The following is a 15,361-nucleotide window of genomic DNA, read 5'->3' as shown; positions in this document are numbered from 1 at the left end:
GCAGCAAATTACCCAGCTTTCAGGAGAACAGCGACCACGACACCACACAACCCTGCCACAGCAACTTCTGCAAGACATGCCAGATCATCAACACAGATACCATCATCACACGTGAGGACACCACCCACCAGGTACATGGTGCATACTCATGTGACTCGGCCAACGTTGTGTACCTCATACGTTGCAGGAAAGGATGCCCCGGAGCATGGTACATCGGCGAGACCATGCAGACACTGCGATAACGGATGAACGGACACCGCGCAACAATCGCCAGGCAGGAGTGTTCCCTCCCAGTCGGGGAACATTTCAGCAGTCAAGGGCATTCAGCCTCCGATCTTCGGGTAAGCATTCTCCAAGGCGGCCTTCGAGACACACGACAGCGCAAAATCGTCGAGCAGAAACTGATAGCCAAGTTCCGCATCCATGAGGACGGCCTCAACCGGGATCTTGGGTTCATGTCACGCTACATGTAACCCCACCTGACGTAGGGTCATCCAGACTCGAGTCGTAGTTGGCTTGTTCTCTCCACACAGATGCGGCCGGACCTGCTGTGATTTCCAGCAAGCAAAGAAAATGTTTTTTGTCTGTTTTTTTGTTTTTCATACAGACCCCAGCATCTGCAACATTTGACCCCTTGTGACCCCACCTCATTGTTCTTTGATGTAATGTTTTCCTGACTGACCTGTTTGGACACCATTTACACCTTTGATTGCTGTGATTATCTCTCTGCCGAGGTGTGATAAATGGCAGTTAGAAAGATTACCTGTAAACATCTGACATTATTCTCTGACTATATAAGCTGTGTTTTTATGCATCTCTCCACTTCACCTGACGAAGGAGCAGCGCTCCGAAAGCTTGTGATTTCAAATAAAGCTGTTGGACTATAACTTACATTTGTCCACCCCAGTCCAACACTGGCATCTCCACACCATAGAATATAAGAGCAGGGAGGTTATGATGGAGCTGTACAAAGCGCTAGTTAGGCCACAGCTGGAATAGTGTGTGCAGTTCTGGTCGCCACATTATAGGAAGGATGTAATTGCATTGGAGAGGGTGCAGAGGAGATTCACCAGGATGTTACCTGGGCTGGAGAGCTTCAGCTATGAAGAGAGACTGGACAGGCTGGGGTTGTTTTCCTTAGAGCAGAGAAGGCTGAGGGGGGACCTGATTGAGGTGTACAAAATTATGAGGGGCATAGATAGGGTAGCTAGAAAGGAACTTTCCCCCTTAGTAGAGGGGTTAATAACTAGGGGCATCGTTTCAAGATAAGGGGCAGGAGGTTTAGAGGGGATTTGAGGAAAAACTTTTTCACGCAGAGGGTGGTTGGAATCTGGAACTCACTGCCTGAAAGGGTGGTAGAGGCAGGAATCCTCACAACATTCAAGCAGCATTTAGATGAGTACTTGAAATGCCATAGCATACAAGGCTATGGACCAAGTGCTGGAAAATGGGATTAGAATAGATAGGGCATGATGGCCGGCGCGCACATGATGGGCCGAAGGGCCTCTTTCTGTGCTGTATAAATCTATGACTCTATGAAGGGTTGTAGGGCTGGAGGAGGCTACAGAGACAGGGAGGGGTGAGGCCATGGAGAGATAAGAACACAAGGATGAGAATTTCAAATTTGAGGTGTTGCCGGACCCGGAGCCAATGTAGATCAGTGAGCATAGGATGAATGAACGGGGCTTGGTGTGAGTTAGGATATGGGCAGCAGAGTTTTGGATGAGCTGATGTTTAATGAGAGTGGAAGGTGGGACGTCGGCCAGGAGAGCATTGGAATAGAAAGAAAGAAGAAAAGAAAGACTTGCATCTATATAATGCCTTTCATGACCTCAGGACATCCCAAAGTGCTTTACAGCCAATGAAGTACTTTTGAAGTGTTGTCACTGTTGTAGGGTAGGAAACACGGCAGCCAATTTGCTGATAGCAAACTCCCACAAACATCAATGTAATAATGACCAGATCATCTGTTTTAGTGATGTTGATTGAGGGATAAATTTTGGCCGGGACACCAGGGATAACTCCCCAATTCTTCTTCGATGTAGTGTCATGGGATCTTTTATGCCGAGTCTGTACGTAACAAAAGCATGGATGAGGGTTTCAGCAGCAGATGAGCTGAGGCAGGGGTTGAGATGGGCGATATTGCGGAGGTGGAAGTAGGCAACCTTGTTGATTGAGAGGATATGGGGTCGGAAACTGAGCTCAGGGCCAAGCACAAGACCAAGGTTGTGAACAGTCTGGTTCAGCCTCAGACAGTGGCCAAGGAGAAGGATGGAGTCGGTGGCGAGGGAATGGAGTTGTGGTGGGGACCGCAGACAATCCCTTGAAAGATGAATATTTCAAACAGTGCCTAAGTTGTGCTACACATGAATGTATATTGATCAAAGGAAAATCCTAGGTGAAGAAATTCCACGGTTATTATTCCTGAGTTTCTGTTCCAAATACAGGCTATTAGGAAGCTGAACACAATGCTTAATCAAATGTCACGTGAGGACAGGAAAAGGGTCCTATTATCTTCAGAAATGCAACTTCTGATGTAAGTAATTAAGCAGCTTTTTGTTTTGTAATCTATAGACTTTCTGGCTAGCATATCCAGGCATGCATGGAATGCAAAAAGACATACAATTCCAATTCGATAGCAAAATACTGCGGATGCTGGAAATCCGAAATAACAACAGAAACGCTGGAAAAACTCAGCAGGCCAGGCAGCATCGGTGGAGAGAGAAACAGAGTTAACGTTTCAGGTCGATGACCTTTCGTCAGAACTGGGAAAAAAGCAGGAAATGGATAGCAACTTTGGGGGCTGGGAGAAGGGGGAGGGGATGAAAGAACTAAAGGGAAGGTCAGTGATAGGCTAGAAAGCAGGAGAGATTAAGAGACATTGAGAGACATTAAGAGATATTCAAGGCAAGGGGAGGTGGAAATGGGACAGGTTAAGGAACAAAGGATGGCTCTAGATGGGGTGTGAATTGTGCTGGCAGAATGAAGGACAGCTGAAGGGAGGGAAGAAAAAACAACAAGTGTGGATAAAAAAAGAAGAAAATATATATATATGTAATAGGGGCCAAGGTTATGATCTGAAACTGATGAATTCTATGTTGAGTCCAGCGGGCTGTAGAGTGCCTAATTGAAAGATGAGGTGCTGTTCCTTGAGCTTACGCTGAGCTTCCGTGGAACAATGCAAGAGGCCGAGGACCTCGGCCTCTTGCATTGTTCCACGGAAGCTCAGCGTAAGCTCGAGGAACAGCACCTCATCCTTCGATTAGGCACTCTACAGCCCTCTGGACTCAACATAGAATTCCACAATTTCAGATCATAACCTCGGCCCCTATCACATATATATATTTTCTTTTTTTTATCCACACTTTTTGTTCTTTTTTCCCTCTCTTCAGCTGTCCTTCATTCTGCCAGCGCAATTCACACCCCATCTAGAGCCATCCTTTGCATAGAAACATAGAAGATCGGAGCAGGAGTAGGCCATTCGGCCCCTCGAGCCTGCTCCGCCATTCAGTGAGATCATGGCTGATCATCCAAACTCAGTACCGTGTCCCTGCCTTCTCCCCATATCCCTTGATCCCTTTAGCATTAAGAAATATATCTAACTCCTTCTTGAATATATTTAATGATTTGGCCTCAACTGCCTTCTGTGGTAGAGAATTCCACAGGTTCACCACTCTGGGTGAAGAAATTCCTCCTGATCTCTGTCCTAAATGGCTTACCCCTTATCTTTAGACTGTGACCCCTGGTTCTGGACTCCCCCGCCATCGGGAACATCCTTCCTGCATCTAATCTGTTTAATCCTGTTAGAATTTTATGTTTCAATGAGATCCCCTCTCATTCTTCTAAACTCCAGCGAGTATAAGCACAATCGACCCAATCTCTTCTCATATGTCATTCCTGCCATCCCAGGTATTAGCCTGGTGAATCTTCGCTGCACTCCCTCCATGGCAAGAACATCCTTCCTCAGATAAGGCGACCAAAACTGCACACAACACTCAAGGTGTGGCCTCACCAAGGCCCTGTACAACTGCAGCAAGACATCCTTGTTCCTGTACTCGAGCCCTCTCGCCACGAAGGCCAACATACCATTTGCCTTCTTAACCGCCTGCTGCACCTGCATGCTTACCGTCAACGACTGGTGCACAAGGACACCAGGTCTCGTTGCACTTCCCCTTCTCCCAATCTATTGCCATTCAGATAATAATCTGCCTTCTTGTTTTTGCCACCAATATGGATAACCTCGCATTTATCCACATTATACTGCATCTGCCATGCATCTGCCCAATCACCCAACCTGTCCAAATCATACTGGAGTTTCTCGGCATCCTCCTCACAGCACACACGCCCACCCAGCTTTGTGTTGTCTGCAAACTTGGAAATATTACATCTAGTTCCCTCGTCTAGATCATTAATATATATTGTGAATAGCTGGGGTCCTAGCACCGATCCCTGCGGTACCCCACTAGTCACCAACTGCCACTCGGAAAAAGACCCGTTTATTCCAACTCTTTGCTTCCTGTCTGCCAACCAGTTCTCTACCCAAGTCAGTACCTTACCCCCAATCCCATGTGCCTTAACTTTACACGCTAATCTCTTATGCGGGACCTTATCAAAAGCCTTCTGAAAGTCCAAATACACCACATCCACTGGTTCTCCCTTATCTATTCTACCAGTTACATCCTCAAAAAATTCCAGTAGATTAGTGAAGCACGATTTACCTTTTGTAAACCCATGTTGAATTTGTCCAATCCTGTCACTGTTTTCCAAGTGCTCTGCTATTACATCTTTTATAATGGACTCTAGCACTTTCCCCACTACCGATGTCAGGCTTACCGGTCTATAATTCCCCGTTTTATCTCTACCACCTTTTTTGAATAGTGGGGTAACATTAGCTACCCTCCAATCCATGGGAACTGTTCCAGAATCTATAGAATTTTGGAAGATGACCAGCAATGCATCTACTATTTCTAGGGCCACTTCCTTAAGTACCCTAGAATGTAGATTATCAGGCCCTGGGGATTTATCAGCCTTCAATCCCATCAATTTCCCTAACACCATTTCCCTACAAATACTGATTTCATTCAGTTCCTCCCTCTCATTAGACCCTATGTTCCCCGACATCTCTGGGAGGTTATTTGTGTCCTCCTTTGTGAAGGCAGAACCAAAGTATGTATTTAATTGGTCCACCATTTCTTTGTTCCCCATTATAAATTCCCCTGATTCTGACTGCAAGGGACCTACGCTTGACTTCACCAAACTTTTTCTCTTCACATATGTATAGAAGCTTTTACAGTCAGTTTTTATGTTCCCTGAAAGCTTACTCTCATACTCTATTTTCCCCCTCTTAATTAATCCCTTTGTCCTCCTTTGCTGAATCCTAAACTGCTCCCAATCCTCAGGTTTGCAGCTTTTTCTGGCCAATTTATATGTCTTCTCCTTGGATCTTATGCTATCCCTAATTTCCCTTGTTAGCCACGGTTGAGTCACCTTTTTTGTTTTATTTTTATGCCAAACAGGGATGAACAAATTCTGTAGTTCATCCATGCGATCTTTAAATGTTTGCCATTGCCTATCCACCGTTAACCCTTTAAGAAACATTGCCCAATGCATCCTACCCAACTCGCGCCTCATACCATCGTAGTTTTCTTTATTTAAATTCAGGCCTCTGAGTCAAATACTTCACTCTCCATCTTAATGAAGAATTCTATCATATTATGATCGCTCCGACCCAAGGGGCCTCGCACAACAAGATTGCTAATTATTCCTTTCTCATTACATAATACCCAGTCTAAGATGGCCTGATCTCTAGTTGGTTCCTCGACATATTGGTCCAGGAAACCATCCCGTATACACTCCAGGAATTCCTCCTCCACAATGTGGTTACTAATTTGATTAGCCCAATCTATATGTAGATTAAAGTCACCCATGATAACTGCTGTGCCCTTTTTGCACGCGTCTCTAATTTTCCGTTTAATGCCATCCCCAACCTCCGCATTACTGTTTCGGGGTCTGTATACAACTTTGTCCCTTAACCTGTCCCATTTCCACCTCCCCTTTCCTTGAACATCTCTTAATGTCTCTTAATCTCTCTTGCTTTCTATCCTATCACTGACCTTCCCTTTTGTTCTTTCATCCCCTCCCCCTTCTCCCAGCCCGCCAAACTTGCTTTCCATTTCCTGCGTTTTTCCCAGTTCTGCCGAAAGGTCATCGACCTGAAACGTTAACTGTGTTTCTCTCTCCACCGATGCTGCCTGGCCTGCTGAGTTTTTCCAGCGTTTCCTGTTGTTATATACGATTCCAATTCACTGGCTCCTTGCTGTACTTGCTAGCATAATATCCGAGAGTTTAACTAATGTACAATTCCTTGTAAGTTATACTGAAATTAGTCTCCCAACAGTTCCTTGTTCTATCTGATGAAATTGTACGGTTTGCATTGTAGTTCAAATGAATGTAAAAAGGAAGCACCACATGCAAAGAAGCTCTTAATGGGGAAGAGCTTTCTTGCGGGATTTTAGGCTGTTTGCCTTTTTTCAGTTTGTTTTTATTCATGCCTCAAATCACCAAGAAGCTGACTGCAATAAAGGTGTTTACAAGAATTCAGCAGAAAATATAGTTCTTGTTCATTAAAGAAGAGGATATCTGAAAACGGCCTCTTAGAATACAAACTTCCACTGCAGCTGAGGCATCAAAGTGTAAGCTACCAACTCCCATACCTCTTAGCATCAGTGGCATTGATTTTAATGCGGGGGGAAGGACGCAGGGTGAGTGCAAAACGCACTCGCTGGCCTAAGTTTCAGGCCTGGGGCTATTTTAACTCCCAGGCCTCATTTAAATGTGGTTGTCCCACTTCCTGCCCAGAACATGTGGGAAGAGGGTGCAGAGCGGCTGTCAGTACACGAAGATCAGGCGGCTCTTGGTCCTTGACCCTTGGCTCTCGGCTTGTAAGTGGCGGGTTGGGGTTTTTGGGAGGGTCTTGAATGAAGGGAGAGAGTTGGGGGGGTGGGGGGTGAGTCTGGGACAGGGGACACCGCGACATTCCTTGTGGGACCCGGAAGAGTACTCCTACTCCTACACCCACAGAGGAAATTCTTTGACTTCCTGGAGGGCCTCTTTGCCCTTTCCACCAGCTGCTGAAGTGCTTCTGCCTGGCAGGCCACCCGCTGCCCGCTCAGGCTCCATAAAAGTGCATCGCAATCCTATTGACACAATAAGACCCTGATACACATAAATTCATGAACCTCTCACCTGCTTTATTCGGACGGCTGCTCCACTTGCAGCACCCTGGAGGTCAATATTGGAGACAGCAGGAAAGGGTTGGGTTCCGAGCAGGTAAGTAACCTGTTCGTGTTTAATTGCCCGCCCGCCCAGGTTTCACCAGGTGGGTAGGGTTAAAGTTGACCCCAGTGTATGTGTATGTGGGTGAGTGAGAAGGGAGATAAGACATAACAAGAGCAGGATTGTATTAGCTCTGAGCTTGTGGAATGCCTGCACATTCACCTTTCTCTACTTCCTCCTTAAGCTTTTCGCTGTAACTTCCATGGTAGAGCCACAGGAACCTCGGAACAAACGGCGTGATTTATGCTGTTTTTCTGAGGTTTCTGCAACTCTTTCACTGATTTTTAAAATTCGTTTATGGGATGTGGGCGTCGCTGGCAAGGCCAGCATTTATTGCCCATCCCTAATTGCCCTTGAGAAGGTGGCGGTGAGCCGTCTTCTTGAACCGCTGCAGCCCGTGTGGTGAAGTTACTCCCACGGTGCTGTCAGGTAGGGAGTTCCAGGATTTTGACCCAGCGACGATGAAGGATCGGCGATATATTTCTAAGTCAGGATGGTGTGTGACTTGGAGGGGAACTTGGAGGTGGTGGTGTTCCCATGCGCCTGCTGCCCTTGTCCTTCTAGGTGGAAGAGGTCGCGGGTTTGGGAGGTGCTGCCGAAGAAGCCTTAGCGAGTTGCTGCAGTGCATCTTGTAGATGGTACACACAGCAGCCACGTTACGCTGGTGATGGAGGGAATGAATGTTTAAGGTGGTGGATGGGGTGCCAATCAAGTGGGCTGCTTTGTCCTTGATGGTGTCAAGCTTCTTGAGTGTTGTTGGAGCTACACTCATCCAGGCAAGTGGAGAGTATTCCATCACACTCTTGACTTGTGCCTTGTAGATGGTGGAAAGGCTTTGAGGAGTCAGGAGGTAGGACACTTGCCGCAGAATACCTAGCCTCTGACCTGCTCTTGTTGCCACAGTATGTGGCTGGTCCAGTTAAGTTTCTGGTCAATGGTGACCCCCACCCTGTTCCTGGGACTAGGGACAGGGTCACTGGCAAGGCTTGGAAACTAAGCAGAGCCAGGCCTGGTTAGTACCTGGAGGGGTGACCATCAGGGAAGACCAGGTGCAGAAGGTCACGGGAGGGGTGGCTGGTGAGCAGGCCCGGGTGTTGGGCTGAAGATTGTCGGAATGGTGGAAATGGAATGGCGGCGCGCACAGACGCAGCGGCTTTGCTTCTCCCAGGACGGTGCTATTTACGTTTAATGTTAATGTTATTTGTACTGGACTCATGGGAGCTTGCAAGATCACATTTCGTTGTTCATGTACTTGTGCAATGACAATAAAGTTGAATTATTATTATTATAGATGTTGATGGTGGGGGATTCAGTGATGGTAATGCCATTGAATGTGAAGGGGCAGTGGGTCGACTCTCGCTTGTTGGAGATAGTCATTGCCTGGCACTTCTGTGGCGCAAATGTTACCTGCCACTTATCAGCCCAAGCCTGAACGTCATCCAGGTCTTGCTGCATGCAGGCATGGACTGCGTCATTATCTGTGGAGTTGTGAATGGCGCTGAACACTGTAGTCGTCAGCGAACATCCCCATTTCTGACCTTATGTTGGAGGGAAGGTCATTGATGAAGCAGCTGAAGATGGTTGGGCATAGGACAGTGCCCTGAGGAACTCCTGCAGTGATGTCCTGGGGTTGTGATGATTTAACTCCAACCACCACAACCATCTTTCTTTGTGCTAGGAATGATTCTAGCCAGTGGAGAGTTTACCCCCTGATTCCCATTGACTTCAGTTTTACTAGGGCTCCTTGATGCCACACTCGGTCAAATGCTGCCTTGATGTCAAGGGCAGTCACTCACCTCACCTCTGCAATTCAGCTCCTTTGTCCATGTTTGGACCAAGGCTGTAATGAGGTCGGGAGCCGTGTGGTCTTAGCGGAACCCAAACTAGGCATCAGTGAGCAGGTTATTGATGAATAAGTGCCGCTTGATCGCACTGTCGATGACGCCTTCCATCACTTTGCTGATGATTGAGAGTAGACTGATGGGGCGGTAATTGGCCTCCTGTGTGCCAGTATCTTGTGGTTATGTTGCAATGATTTGCTATATGAAGCCCTTATAAGAGGTCAGTGTGCCAATGCCTTCATGTGTAATTGCAGCATACTCTGCTAGAGTATGGACATGCATTAGACGCAATCAAAGAGATGTAAGGTTTTTGATGGTCCACCAGTAAATGTGTATTAGGGTGACATACAAGACATTATGACATGTATATTTAGGCCTTTAGTCAGAAATTGTACTGTTGTGTGGTCTTGGCAGCTAGTATGCAAAACAGGTAATTCTCTCACACCGATCTCACATTGCAGCATCTCCACTTTTGCCTTCCATCAAAGCATCTGCACCTTCTCTCATTTGCTGGAATTTTCCTTTTCCTGACCGCAATTTTTTTTTCTGCGCATTTTTTTCAGTATCCAGTTAGTTTTGTCATACAACATTTGGCCACTTCTCTTTAAATTAATGGTACAGACCTGTATGTTGCTACAGCTGCAAATTAATTCTTCTTCCTCCACACTGTGTGCTTCCAATGGTAGGCACTATTCAGGCCAGGATCTTGTAGAGAATCATAGAATTGTAGAAACTTGCAGCACAAAAGGAGGCCATTCGGCCCATTGAGCCTGTGCTGGCTCTTAGAAAGAGCTGTTGTGCTGAGTCCCACATCTCCGATTCTTGTCCGTAACCCTGTAAGTTCCTCATCCTCAAGTACCTGTCCAATTCCCTTTTAAAATTATTTATGGAATCAGCTTCCACCAGGTAGAGCGTTCCAGATCCCGATAACTGAGTGAATTTTTTTTTCCTCATCTCCCATCTAGATCTTTTGCCAATGATTTTGAATCTATGACCTCCAGATATTGATCCACTCACCAGAGGGAATAGTTTTTCTCTGCTCTATCAAAACCTCTCATCATCTTGAAAACCTCTATTAGGTCACCTCTTATATTTCTCTGCACCAAGGAGAAAAATTCTGACTTTTCCAACTTTTCCTCATAGTTGAAGTTCCTCATCCCTGGTAACATCGTGATAAACCTCCTCTGTACCCTTTGTAAGGCCTTTACATGCTTCCTGAAGTGTGGTGCCCAGAATTGTCCACAATCCTCTAGCTGAGGCCTTAACGGTGGTGATAAAGTTCTTGCATGTTCTCTTTGCTTTTCTATTCCATTCCTCTGTTTATAACCCCAAACAATCCATATACAGGGCGGGCTGGGCTGGGGTGGGGTGGAGGGAGCCGTGGGCAGGACTGGTTGAGGGGGGGGGGCGGTGCCGTGCCATGGGCAGGGTGGATCAGGGGGTTGTGGGCCCTGGGGGTCGTGGACCGGGGGCATGGTGTGCTGTGGGAAGGTTTGGCCATAGGCAGGGTGTTTGCTACACCCGTTGATGACATCGGCGGGAGTGATCCATTTTAAGAACATAAGAACGTAAGAATTAGGAGCAGGAGGAGGCCACACGGCCCCTCGAGCCTGCTCCACCATTCAATAAGATCATGGCTGATCTTCAACCTCATCTCCACTTTCCCACCTGATCTCCATATCCCTTGATTCCCCTAGAGTCCAAAAATCTATCTATCTATCTCAGCCTTGAATATACTCAACAATTCAGCATCAACAGCCCTTTGTGGTAGAGAATTCCAAAGATTCACAACCCTCAGTGAAGTAATTCCTCCTCATCTCAGTCTTAAATGGCCGACCACTTATCTTTAGACTATGCCCCCTAGCTCTAGACTCTCCAGCCACGGGAAACAACTCTCGGCATCTACCCTGTCAATCCCCCTCAGAATCTTATGTTTCAATGAAATCATCTCTCATTCTTGTAAACTCCAGAGAGTATAGGCCCAGTCTACACAATCTCTCCTCACAGGACAACCCTCTCATCCCAGAAATCAATCTAGTGAACCTTCGTTGCACCGCCTCTAAGTCAAGTGTATCTTTTTCAGATAAGGAGACTAAAACTGTGCATAGTACTCTGGGTGTGGTCTCAACAAAGCCCTGTAGAATTGTAGTAAGACTTCCTTACTCCAACTCCCTTGCAATAAAGGCCAACAAAGGATGCCATTTGCCTTCCTAATTGCTTGCTATACCTGCATGCTAACTTTCTGTGTTCCCTGTACGAGGACACTTAAATCTCTCTGAACACCAACATTTAATAGTTTCTCACCATTTAAAAAATATTCTGTTTTTCTATTCTTTGTACCAAGGTGAATAACCTCACATTTGCTCACACTATACTCCATCTTCCACCTTATTGTACACTCACTTAACCTTTCTATATCCCTTTGCAGATTCTTTGTGTCCTCCTCAAGGCTTACTTTCCCAACTAGCTTTGTATTGTCAGCAAACTTAGATACATTTTGGTGGTCTCGCCTCAATTGAATGTGATCGATGAGCTACCAGCACTGGTTATAATCAGCTCGCCAATTGGGAGGCCGGGAAATCCGTTTCTTAAAGCCATTCTGGACCTTTCAAAGGCAAGGTGCATATTCCAGTAGTAATGAGTGATGGCATGGTTCTGAGGCAGTAGGCGCAATGACAGTGGCCTGGGTCCTTGTGGAGCAGGTGAGAGCCAGGAAGCAGACCTTATTTCCTTCAGATGACAGATGGGTGCCACACCAAATCAGTCAATGGACTTGGATAGAGGTGACTGAGCAGGTCAATGCCAGCAGCATTGCTTCCAGGACCTGGCTGCAGAGCAAGAACAAATGAAACAACCTTACCAGGACTACCAAGGTGAGACTCTTCTTCACATCTCTGCTATTGTTTGTACAGCTGTGCACCACCAGACTTTACCTCCAGCATTAGCAATCCTTCCCTCCTCTGCTGCACAAGCTTCTCCTCTAATAACAACCTCTAGAAACTAATGGGACTAAAAGCCAACAAATCCCCTGGACCTAACGGCCCACATCCTAGGATTCTAAAAGAGGTGGCTGAAGAGATAGTGGATGCATTGGTTTCGATCTTCCAAAATTCCCTAGATTCTGGAATGGTCCCAGCGGATTGGAAGGTCGCAAATGTAACACCACTATTCAAGAAAGGAGGGAGAAAAAACAGGGAACTACAGGCCAGTTAGCCTGAGATCAGTCGTCTGGAAAATGCTGGAATCCATTGTTAAGGAAGTGGTATCAAGTCATTTAGAAAATCATAACATGATTAGGCAAAGTCAACATGGTTTTATGAAAGGGAAATCGTGTTAGACAAATTTATTAGAGTTTTTTGAGGATGTAACCAGCAGGGTAGATAAAGGGGAACCAGTGGATATAGTATATTTGGATTTCCAAAAGGCATTCGATAAGGTACCACATAAAAGGCTATTACATAAGATTAGAGCTCATGGGATTGGGGGTAATACAGTAGCATTGATAGAGGATTGGTTAACGGACAGAAAACAGAGAGTAGGGATAAACGGATCTTTTTCAGGTTGGCAGGCTGTAACTAGTGGGGTGCTGCAGGGATCAGTGTTGGGGCCTCAGCTATTTACAATCTATATTAATGACCTAGATGAAGGGACCGAGTGTAATGTATCCAAGTTTGCTGATGATACAAAGCTAGGTGGGACAGTAAGCTGTGAGGAGAACACAGAGTCTGCAAAGGGATATAGATAGACTAGGTGAGTGGGCAGTAAGGTGGCAGGTGGAGTACAATGTAGGGAAATGTGAGGTTATTCACTTTGGAGGAAGAATAGAAAAACAATATTTTTTAAATGGTGAGAAACTTTCAAATGTTGGTGTTCAGAGAGATTTAGGTGTCCTTGTGCAAGAAACACAGAAAGCTAGCATGCAGGTACACAAGCAATATGGAAGGCAAATGGCATGTTGGCCTTTATTGCAAGGGGGTTGGAGTATAAGTGTAAGGAAGGACTGGATTTTCCAAGCCCTGAGGAGGCAGGCATGGAGGCGGGAGAGCCGGTAAACTCGGAGAAAGTGGGGGCAGTTGGCAAAGCCGCCCCCATCCTGCCACTGTGCCCTTTTGCCAGGAGGCGGGAAGATGTGCAGCTTCGGGTCCCGTCTCCTGGAGGCGGGAAAGGCATTTCATCCTTTTAACTGCCTGTGAACAGGTAGTTAACAGGCAGAAAAAAGGATAAGTGCTTTTTTACCTTCACAGGTGAAGGCTTCCCGACCTCTGAAAACCCTGCCGGGTTGGAGGAGACATGCAGGAGGACTGCGGTGGTCGGAGGCACCTGAAAGTAAGCTGTAGAGGTGAGTGATGGGTGCAAGTGTGGAGTGGTAAGTATGCAAGGTGAGTGATATGTTTAAAAAAGTGTTCACTTACCTTGTTTTCTTCGTATAGCCTTTAGCCGCGGTGGATCGGGAGAGCCGATATCCTGTATCCTGCTTGTCAATATCACAGAATGGCTGTTGGAACGGAGGTTCCAAGAGCCATGTGAAATTTACAAATTTGAAAGGTTTGATGAGTCCGGAACACAAGGACTCTCAAACTAAAGAGAATGTCGGTGTTTGACAGCTTCACAGAGCGGTCAAACGCTAACATTTCTTCTTTCAAGAAGTCTTCACAGATAGCCCACATAAGAGATTAGCGTGTAAAGTTAAGACACATGGGATTGGGGGCAAGGTATTGACTTGGATAGAGAACTGGTTGGCGGACAGAAAGCAAAGAGTTGGAATAAACGGGTCTTTTTCCGAGTGGCAGGCAGTGACTAGTGGGGTACCGCAGGGATCGGTCCTTGGACCCCAGCTATTCACAATATATATTAATGATCTAGACAAGGGAACTAGATGTAATATCTCCAAATTTGCAGACGGCACAAAGCTGGGTGGGCGTGTGTGCGGTGAGGAGGATGCCGAGAAACTCAAGTATGATTTGGACAGGTTGGGTGATTGGGCAGAAGCATGGCAGATGCAATATAACGTGGATAAATGTGAGGTTATCCACTTTGGTGGCAAAAACAGGAAGGCAGATTATTATCTGAATGGCAATAGATTGGGAGAAGGGGAAGTGCAACGAGACCTGGGCGTCCTTGTGCACCAGCCGCTGAAGGTAAGCATGCAGGTGCAGCAGGCGGTTAAGAAGGCAAATGGTATGTTGGCCTTCGTAGTGAGAGGATTTGAGTACAGGAACAAGGATGTCTTGCTGTAGTTGTACAGGGCCTTGGCGAGACCACATCTTGAGTATTGTGTGCAGTTTTGGTCACCTTATCTGAGGAAGGATGTTTTTGCCATGGAAGGAGTTCAGCGAAGATTCACCAGGCTGATACCTGGGATGGCAGGAATGGCGTAGGAGGAGAGATTGGGTCGATTGGGCTTGTATTCGCTGGAGTTTAAAAGAATGAGAGGGGATCTCATCGAAACTTACGTAATTCTGACAGGACTGGACAGACTAGATGCAGGAAGGATGTTCCCGATGGTCGGGGTGTCCAGAACCAGGGGTCACAGTCTAAGGATAAGGGGTAGGCCATTTAGGACAGAAATGAGGAGGAATTTCTTCACCCAGAGAGTGGTGAACCTGTGGAACTCTCTACCACAGAAGGCAGTAGAGGCCAATACATTAAATATATTCAAGAAGGAGTTGGATATATTTCTTAAGGCTAAAGGGATCAAGGGGTATGGGGAGAAAGCAGGGACCGGGTACTGAATTTGGATGATCAGCCATGATCGCATTGAATGGCGGAGCAGGCTTGAGGGGCCAAATGGCCTACTCCTGCTCCTATCTTGTATGTTTCTATGTGATCTGTCAGTGACTTCCTCCCTAATTGGCCTGCTGAACCCGCAGAGTGGGCTTAGCAAGCTCAATCAGGGGAAAATCCCTCTGGTTGGTCAGGTGAGGATGGAGGCGGGACATTGACACGACAAGCAACTGTCCCGCCTCCAGCTCGCCTCCATTCACAAAATCCAGTCCGAAGTCTTGCTACAATTGTACAGGGCCTTGGTGAGACCACACCTGGAGTACTGTGTGCAGTTTTGGTCTCCTTATCTAAGGAAGGATATACAGGTAGACTACCCTTTATCCGAACTTCCGAAACCCTCAAAAATCCGAAGGTTTTTTCGTTCAGCGTAAGTCCAGCGTAAGTCGTGCGCACGACCCCCC

The 15,361-nt window shown here is 46.6% G+C and overlaps 1 protein-coding gene across 1 annotated transcript in view; it reads left to right on the top strand.

Annotated features, from left to right (window-relative positions):
• The window catches only part of LOC147108463 (tripartite motif-containing protein 14-like), a 123,159-nt gene that overhangs the window by 11,574 nt on the left and 96,224 nt on the right, over nucleotides 1-15,361 (top strand). The window contains exon 2 of the mRNA XM_086004273.1: nucleotides 2,448-2,536. Within this exon, the coding sequence (XP_085860399.1) occupies nucleotides 2,469-2,536 (68 nt within the window). The 5' untranslated portion in view covers nucleotides 2,448-2,468. The remainder of the gene's footprint in view (nucleotides 1-2,447; nucleotides 2,537-15,361) is intronic.

This window comes from Somniosus microcephalus, chromosome 13 (assembly GCF_052327205.1).
Source record: "Somniosus microcephalus isolate GS21.2 chromosome 13, FLI_Smic_1.0, whole genome shotgun sequence".
NCBI lineage: Eukaryota > Metazoa > Chordata > Chondrichthyes > Squaliformes > Somniosidae > Somniosus > Somniosus microcephalus.
This window is presented reverse-complemented; position numbering and strand designations above follow the sequence as displayed.